The sequence below is a fragment of the Tribolium castaneum genome, chromosome 3 (assembly GCF_031307605.1).
Source record: "Tribolium castaneum strain GA2 chromosome 3, icTriCast1.1, whole genome shotgun sequence".
Lineage (NCBI taxonomy): Eukaryota > Metazoa > Arthropoda > Insecta > Coleoptera > Tenebrionidae > Tribolium > Tribolium castaneum.
In genome coordinates, this window is record NC_087396.1 from 16651755 (window position 1) to 16661189 (window position 9435).

The 9435-nt window shown below is 35.2% G+C and overlaps 1 protein-coding gene across 3 annotated transcripts; it reads right to left on the reverse strand.

Annotated features, from left to right (window-relative positions):
- Positions 1–27: 27 nt before the first annotated feature.
- On the reverse strand, positions 28–9162 carry Atp9b (ATPase, class II, type 9B). 3 transcript variants are annotated; one of them, NM_001160245.1, is given in 12 exon segments: positions 28–642; positions 693–1035; positions 1088–1906; positions 4256–4432; positions 4482–4738; positions 4787–5160; positions 5213–5420; positions 5472–5574; positions 7662–8066; positions 8113–8371; positions 8420–8553; positions 8732–9087. In NM_001160245.1, coding segments are annotated over 11 exon segments (3171 nt in total). In that variant the 5' UTR covers positions 8512–8553; positions 8732–9087; the 3' UTR covers positions 28–508.
- Positions 9163–9435: the final 273 nt, after the last annotated feature.

Consider the following 9435-nt stretch of genomic DNA (forward strand, 5'->3'; position numbering starts at 1 on the left):
TAATACGGGAAATAGTAATAAAAACAACTATTAAATAAGTAGAATATATTAATAATTTACATTTAGTTATTAAATTAACAACATTATGAAAGTTAGTTAATAAAATATTCTAACATGGATATTGTAATATTTAACAAAATAAAATACATTCATTGACTTGGGTAGTTTGCGATTTGCATTTCTCAAATATCAATTAAAAAAAAGGTTAAACTAGACAGTTCAAAATATTGTGAGACTATCAGTGATTATTTCATTGTTATTAATCTATGCCTATTAGCATCACTGTGAAAATTATCACAAAAATAGTAATTGCGCGATTATTCCGACTTATCACTAGTAATAACAAAGAAATAAATATTAATAAAATTAAACCGACATAAACAGGAACTAGCTACTCGTCTAATATATTTCTTCTCTATAAAAAATAAAAATAAAGCAATTCTAAACATAATCTAACTTCTCACTCGAGAAGAGAAATGCAAACGAACTTATCACAATGACGAAAATTTTACGACAACTTGCTGTAACTCGGCGGCGAAAATTTCTTCCTCAAAAACTTCAAAATATAAAGGGGCAAGCACGAAATCAACGTTATCACTAATACTTTCCAAATAAAATCTTTCGTCCGAATAAACTCAGAATCTGAAACGTAAACAACATGAAAAATTATTACTTTTTTTGCTAAAACTTACCGAAATAGTCATGTAAAACAATCAATGACAACAGATACAACACGAGAGAGATGAGCTCGGCCAGAATCATCAAATAATGCCACGTCCTTATATTCAAGGCCACCATAATCAATTCCGTCAAAATCAAAGACGAAAAACTTATCGCCACAATGTGAATAAACTCATCTTCGAACAGGAGCAAAGCGCCGTACATTATCACCCCTCCTTGGTATATCGATATCAAGACCCACATGAAAAACGTCTTATACGACAAGCTCCGGCCTTTTGCCAACTCTTTATACAATTCGGGGTAAGTTAATGCGATTTCGGCACTCACGTCTTGATCCAAAACCAAGCTAAAGACCTACAAAAACATGCATCTGCATAACGCAAGTTATTGGGCTTGATTTACATACCGGAAACATGGTATATACTGTGGCATACCCCACCGTCAAAAACCCCTGATATAGTGCAACTGAACTCAAATAAAAAACACTGCTAAAAACCGCCTGCATGGTGGAAATAATCAACCCCCGGTGAATGACAAACTGGGCCAAACTCGCCGACCTCTTATACGACCTCCGCCCATGCACAAGCAGCAGATTCGCCAAATGCGAAAACTGTCGAATACTGAAATCCCCTGCAAGACTCGCCTGCTTCCCTTCCCTCCCCTCAATCCCAATCCCAGCATCCGCCTGCTGGATCATGCTGACATCGTTCCCTCCATCGCCTACTGCCGCCGTTCGCTTCCCCGTGTGTTTCTGTATCAGCTGGACCACTTGCGCCTTCTGTGTCGGAGAGCACCTGCAGCACACCACAGCGGGGGCTGCCGTCGCCAACTCCATAAACTCAGGCTGGTAGTAAGAGAGACACACTTCGAGACTATCGCCGCTTATCACAAGAGCGCAGTCTTGTTTTCGTCGGAAGGCGTTCAGTTCGAGATGAGCATCGGTACGTGTCACCACTTTTTTGAGAATATGAAGACCTTGCGTACGGGATACGAGACGTGAGCTTTTGGCGATACACGTGGCCGTTTCGAGCTTGTCGCCGGTGAGCATCCAGATTTTAATACCGGCGTTGCGGAGGAGTTCGAGGGTGGGCCGAACGTTGTCCTGGAGCTTGTCCTCCACGCCGGTGATGCAGAGGAGCTCCATTTCGCGTTCAAGGGATTCGACGACTTGGGCTACGCGTGACACGCGGTCGGTTACGGAGAGACGAGCGGCGTTGTAGCGGCTCTAAAAAGTTAAATAATTTCGTTGAAATACCCTTATTGTACTTTTCTCAAAATCCGCTTCGATTAAATTACCGATATTACCGATCATTTTGTTAAATTTGAACTCGTGAGCTTGTTTCACCAAATAAACCAACCGATGCAGAAGAGATTTGACTCAAATTACAATTTAAGATTTATCGACTTTTTTTATCGCGTTTTATCGTGGCAAGAGCCATGGAGAGCTGCTGTATAGGTACACAAATTTAACAAACCTAGACTTAAAGGCATTTTCAACTAAAAAAAACAACTTTGTCTTAAGGAGTAGTACTGAAAATGCTTATTACTTTCTTGTTTCTAAACTACGGAAATGCAAACATCGCATTTTACCAAATAATTCATTTTTGAAGAAGGTTCATAAAAATATAAAATGAGATCGAAAATAAACTGAAGCACATGTCAAAAATATTGGCAGATCAAGATTTTTCGAAGAATTATTTCGAAATGGTGTTTACCACCCAACAAAAAACCAAAATTGTAGAATGCTATTTTAACAAGTAAAAAAAAATATGCCTAGAAGAATTTGGAGCGAAATTTCTCTATGAATTTTTTAAACGGTTATTTGCTAACATAGAAACAGTATTTCTGGACATCTCTTTAGTCTCCTCTACTGTCTTTTGCAACACGGTGTTTTGAAGAGAAATGTGACTACAGTTACACTTCCCTTTCAAGATTTGCTTTAATTCAGTACATTTTCGATCTCATGGTAGTTATTAACGAGTAGATCTCTCAATGAAACTACTATATAAATTAATTATAGTTTATTTGTTTAATAATCCAACTGTTATTGTTGAAAATCTGACAAAAACCAGGTTGTATCATCCTAATAAAAGTTCATGTCCAGCCACTTTTGAAACCAATTTGTGCACTAGATTTAACAACTCAAATTAATTCAATTCGGTGGTCTGTAAATGACTCGATGTGTGTGAATAAAATAACCCGATTAGAGAGACAAAGGAACATTTTCTTAACTAAAACATTCCTACTCAGGTAACAAGAACAACACAAAATATAATCTACTCATTTTCAGTATCTGATGTTTCGGATTCCCATTCTGAATCAGATTCAGACAAGTGAATAATAATGCACCAGTTATACATTGCCTACTAATGTTTGCCAGTCTTTTATCATAATCTGACATGATTCCTATCTTGCGAATAAAGGCTCAAAAGTGTTGGGTTTCATCTTGGAGATCTCTCTCCAAGAACCTTGAAGTGTCTTTATTGTTACCTGGTTCGTTTTCATTTAGAATACTGTTCGAGTGTATGGTCTCCTTTCTATCAAAAAGACATTGTTTTTCTTGAGCGAATTCGGCAAAAGTTTTTACGGTGGTTGGAGTTTAAGATTCGGCATAAACTTCGGTCTGAAGATTATGCACTTATTCTAAATTTGACTCAATCGTTAACTAACTAAAAACGTTGCAATTTCTTGAAGAGGTGAACAAACTAAAGAAGACCGTCTAATTTTTCAAAATTTGGAATCGAGTTCGTATTGGAATATGCATCGTTGATTGCGTCTTACAGACGCAGTCTTGTAAAATTACGTGAAATACCATGTATTTTTTCTATAATTTTAAATTCAAATTTGTTTTTAATTCTTGAAATTTATGACAGCCTCACAGCATCTTCCATAAAAAAATTAAATTAAATGACAACAGAATTATTATCGACATTATACGAAAACTTGAAGATAAATTTGCAACTGTTGTTTAATGCATGTATAAACAAACGGCTCAAACAAGACACTATTTAAAGAGTCAGAATATCATTTATTATTAATCATTAACTAAATGTTTTACAAAAATACGGAGAACAAATTAAATGATCTTTTTTCATTCTTTTTTTTTTCGTTTTTTTTTCTGTATTTTACAGCAGAACTGAAACAATTATTGTGGTTCCTGTGACGTTTTAAATTTCAAGTAATTGAAGCGCAAAAATGTTTTTATATTTATGTTAGAACAAAGAGTTTTAGCGATTTCTCTAATTTTGCTACACAAATTTCGAAGTAAATTATGATGTTTCATTGTTTGAATACAATAATTAGATCAACATGGTCTTGCATTATTTTTTGTAGACGCTGCTTCATCATATCTATGCAAGTCAAGAACATAATTGCAGCTTTTAATAAAATCCCAGTATTTTTTTATTTTTAAAACATTTATCACATATGATGAGATACCTTTTCATTTCTTATAATTAACATACACACCTTTTTTACAATATTTATTTTTGCAACTTATGAAATTTTTTTTAAGTTTTGGTACCGAATTTATTGCAAGAAAACGCGACAAAAAAAGACTTCACATCGTAAATACCTCAAAATCTGAATACTGTTCCTCTGTTAGCATTTTGCGAGCCACCACCAACGTCCTCAACCCATCTCTTGCCATATTGCCCACTTCTTCATCTAACCAATCGGTGTACTGTACAATAGGAGACATCACAACGTCGGCACCTTTCAAATAAAAAATTATTTCGCCGGTCTGTAAGTCCTAAAACAATCAAAATAACCCACAACACATAAACGTTTCCTAAACAAACTTTGACTATAACTCCCATCCGTTTCGTTTCGCTCGTAAACGGGAACACCTGCAAAATCGTATAATCATAATGCCGTCCATCGGGCCCCCTTAGTTGCATCGAAGAGAGATCTCGTCGACTGAGAGCTAGCCCCACTTCTTGGGTCCACTGTACCAAAGCGACCTCATCGGGGCTTGACGCTTGATACGAAACTACTTGTTTTCCTCCAATTTGTAAATGTTGGTCGGCTTCCGCCTCAGATGTTATTGAACCTGAATCTAAACCTGCATTTTATCACTGCCCATTTATTGACTAGAAAGCTATACCTTCGTTATTTTCGTAAACCGGGGTCACGTTGTGACACAAAGCCAACGCTTGAACGGCATCCCTAATCCTTGTATTTTCAGATCTGCGAAACTTGGTTTTTGAGGAAGTCGTATCGCTACCTAGATAAGTCGATTTTAGCGTCGCACTTAATTCCTCAAAACTATCAGCCGCGTAACTGACAGTTCCCAGATGAAGTCGTTTTAACACCATGGAATTTTGAGTCAAAGTTCCCGTTTTGTCGGTCAAGAGATACGAAATCCTCCCTAATTCTTCGGGTATTGTCGTGCACCGAACCGCCGTTCCGGCCATGTTCGGGTCCTTGCCGATGGCCCACGAGTAGAACGATTTGCCCAACTCCAAATTGACTCTCAAACTTTTTTTTAAATTAATTAAAAAAATCTTTGACAAAATAATCAAATCAGTACCTGATCGGAATTATGTACGAGAAAAGTAAAATAAACCGGAACAAATATCGGTACCACGGGCCTCCAAACCCCTTCAAAGCCATCATGATCAAAGCGAGAGCGATTACAGCGACGAAAAGTAATTTCGTTATTGTGTTTACTTCGATGTCTAGAAGGCCAACTTTGGAACGAGGCGCTGAATTGTTCATTACAGATCGTGTTTCGGGCCCTGGAATTTATTTTTGGGATTGATGGCAATTCGGCAGTGGAATTGAATTACCTGTGTAGATGACGACCCCCAAGGCCTGGCCCGAGGCGATCACGCAGTTGGTCCATAGTGTGTTTTCCAAGTCGAGACTTTCGTCCGAATTAAGTGAATCTAACTGCAAGGGAAGAATTTCATTTTTAGATAGTCTCCACGCGGAAAAATACTCAAGAAATAATAGGCAATAAAATTCGCTCTGATTTTTTTTAATCCGTGAAATAATACAAAAGCAAATAAAACTTCGGATTAGATGTTATCTAATTCCACTAAAAACTTTATGTTCATCGCGATAATGCTTTAAGCTGAATTCGCGTCATCAATTTGCTGAATTGTTTTAAATAAGACTGGTCTCCTCCTTAGAATTACACGTGATTAGCTGCTTCTGAATCGAAATATGATAATAAAAATTATTATCACATAATTTTTTTATATAAATCATTGATTTTGCTTAAAACCATAACTGTGGATATAATGATTGCGATAGTAATTTACAATAAATTCTAAAATTTGTTCTAAGTTCGTTCTAAAACAACAAAATCATAAAAAAATCAAACTAGTTGGACATTAATAACATTTTTCTTTGTAGTTTTATCTTTTTTATATATTCATTGAATTTCAACCAACAAAAATCTGCTATCATTGTTTCTGGCCATCTTATGAGTTCTGACTATTTCCTGTTGTATAATTTATCATCTATGTGTATTCGCGAATGGACTGGTAGATTTTAACTTTTGTTTACAATAGTTATTGTCTTTCTCACTTAGTTTTGTCTTTTTTCTCATTACTTATAATAATATCGACATTGTTCTTCAAGTTTCTTTAATATTTATTTATTTTATTTTAATACTATCTGGTGAATTTTTTCATTATACTGTTTTAGGTGTTTTACATTTTCTTTTTTAGTCCAAATTTTTGGTTTTTGTTTCCCTCTTTCCCTCAACATTTTTATTAAATTACTCTTTGTCGTTATCGATTCTTTCGTAATAGGTTTGATTCAATTTTAATGTTTTTTTGATAAATGCAAAATTTGATCGCAGAATAATAAATACAAAATTACTTGATACTTGATACACTTGATAATAATAAATATAGTAATAACAACTAGAAGCACTCCATAGTAGCCCACCAGTTCGAATTTTCATTTTCTATATTTGTTTAGTTATTTTGTCTTCCAGTTTTTCTACTTTTTCTGATTTTACTTTGTCCGTTTTCTGTTATCTTGTCAAAATAATAATTGTATTTTGTACTAAATTTTTGGTTCATTTTCTTTTACGATTTTCCTTATTTTATAGCCATTATTTAGTTCTTTCTAAAAAAATACTTTATTTTCGATTCACCTTTGCTTTTTATTTTATATTGGTCGTTGTTCTCAATTATTTTTTTCCGCATTTATTTTCTAGGTTTAATTTTTTCTAATTCTATATTTTCGATTTTCCATAATTTTGTAACATGTTAATAATTATGTTTTTGAGTTTCGTACTTACCTTTTTTCTGTCTCACATTTTTTTTTCTCTCCGCTACTTTATAATAATTTTGACTTTGTTGTCCGCGTTTTTTAAACTTTATTTTGTTTTTTTTTATTATTCTACTACAGCATGTCTCAAAATTGGCGAATTTCGAGTTCAGAACGTTATAGAGAATCATTTGAATTATTGTAATTTTTCTTAAAAATGAACGGCAAATTAAAATAATTAAAGATTTTTTTTACTCCAAAGTAAAGCAAATTTTTTTGAGAAATTGTTTTACATTATTATTTCTCGTCCGTCTTCCGACATGTCACAACAGTTTCAAACCAATTTTTTAAATTTTACATTATTTGGGCTTCTAGTTTTATTAATCGGTTACTGGCGGACAGATGCCCGAATCGAACATATCTCATAAATTATGACTGTCATTTTTTTATGTCGTTTTTTATTTGGTTTTTAGTATTCCTTTCTTATTTTTAATTTCTTCTCCACTATTTGTATGTAATTTGATTTTTTCTCATGGTTTTTGCCTTTTTTTAACCATATGATTTATTTGATTTCACTTTTTTCATTTCTAATTTAATCATGTTAACTAGCAGATAATAAAAAATAGCGACCTTTGTACGGACCATTAAAAAATTGTTTTTAAAAATTAAAATAATAGCAAAAAACCGAAAGCACGTTTAAATATTCACATTTATACAAATTTAATTTAAATGAGAATTTACTTTATACTTACTCTACTAAAAGTCCCAATGAACGAATGAATGTCCTTCTGGGGCTTCTCCGCGTATATTTTGGCGCTGATTTCGAATAACTGGTGATCAGTGGCGAGTTTTTGTGTCGTGGGGACCGCCAGTCTCAACTTCCAGTCAGTCTCCCCATCCAACTGATCAGTCCTAACAAAAACTGCGCCACTGCTTTCTGAAGTCCTCAACAGAACCAAGTCAGCGGGTACTCTCTCATCCTTATCCACAATAATAAGGTCACCAACGCGCAATTTATGAGCCGCGACGATTTCATACGGCTTATTCCTATCATTGAGCAACCTTTTGCACTTTTGGTTGTTGACCTCTTGGTCGCGCTTGTACCTCCTTAAATCGTCGATGGCCTCGCGGCAAATTGTGACCGTGAGCACAAAACACTGAGGGACAATTAAACAGGGGCTAATGTTGTTTGTTGAGACTTACCAAGGGAATCCAGTAGGTGTACAAGTAGCTTATTCGAATGTCGGGCACGAATTGAGACGTTGCCATTATGAGAAAGTACAAGTTTAGGAAAAACTTGAACTGTTGGTAGAGCACCAAGGGGAGAAATGTGATGATGTTGTATTTTTGGTTTCTGATGGCGTTGGCGGGGAACTGGCCGGGGGTTTGGCTCCCCAGCATGATTTTGCGGGGCTTGAGTTCGCGGGGGCCGCAACATTTCCGGAACATAGAGCACCAACAACTGGAAACAACGGGATTAGTCACTAGGGGGGTTTAGCGTGATGTGTACCTCCATAGCGGCTCTTTGTACGATTTGGTGATTAGTGGAATGTCTTCTTTGGAGGTTTTGGTTAAATTGCTTTGAGTATCGGCATTATCCATCGCGGATTCGTATTTGAAACGCGCAAATTCACATCATTCTGCCTTATCAAAACAAATATTTTTGACGTTTGGATGGGAAATGTCAAAACTATGCGCATGATTTGGGGCGCGAGATTTAAATTTTAAGGGAAAGTTGCATAAGGCGATTATTATCAAAACAATTTATGTGGTATTCACGAGCGAAAATTGCGCCAAAAACGGTAACTGAGTGGGTTTTTACCTGCAAAGTATAGCTCCTATGCTTCTGCGTCTTTTGGGGTTACGATTATTTTTAGTTTGAATCTCCATTTCATTCCCATGACTCGATTGATTCCCTAATAAAAAATCGGTCTCTTGGTCGATGTCAAAATCTTGCAGAGGGAATTCCATGCCCAAAGTTTTTGCATCATAACCTCACATTGCGCTTCCAGGATTTGATTAATTTATTATCAATTTGGCTCACTCGACCTCGATAAAACCTTTTCGAACCACTTAACGCAACGTTAACAACATTTTTAGTTTACTATTTTTAGCAATTTCACAATAAACTTGACAGATTTACCACTTTCCACTTTTCTCTATGGTGATTTTGGAAAATGACGTTGGCTACTTGTACAAACATGAAGTCATGTTTTATCAGCAAATAAATAAAATGTGTGCATTCAAAACGTTATTTTGTATGTTGTGATAACCAGCTGATAATTTATTTGTGTATATTTATGTCACAACGTGATAAAACGCTTTAATTGTTTGTCACTAAGGTAATATTGGCCACCCTGCTTTCACCGTTTTCAAAAGTTCAAAAAATCGAAATATTTTTATAAAACTCACGATTAAGCTCCTTCCTCATCTGCGGCAAATATTTTGGTCTTTTAAATCTATCACGTAATTTTTGTTGCATCTGAAATTTTAATAGTAAGTGGAATCAATGAGCAGGGTCAAGAT

Bases quoted from the DNA above. Each gene is read 5' to 3' on its own strand.
- Atp9b (XM_008197331.3), bottom strand. From the start codon at position 8,880: ATGGAATTCCCTCTGCAAGATTTTGACATCGACCAAGAGACCGATTTT. The intron at 8,372-8,731 runs GTAAAAACCCAC...CGTTGTTTCCAG, and splicing joins ATAGGAGCTATACTTTGCAG to TTGTTGGTGCTCTATGTTCC. The intron at 1,036-1,087 runs GTATGTAAATCA...ATGTTTTTGTAG, and splicing joins CAGTATATACCATGTTTCCG to GTCTTTAGCTTGGTTTTGGA.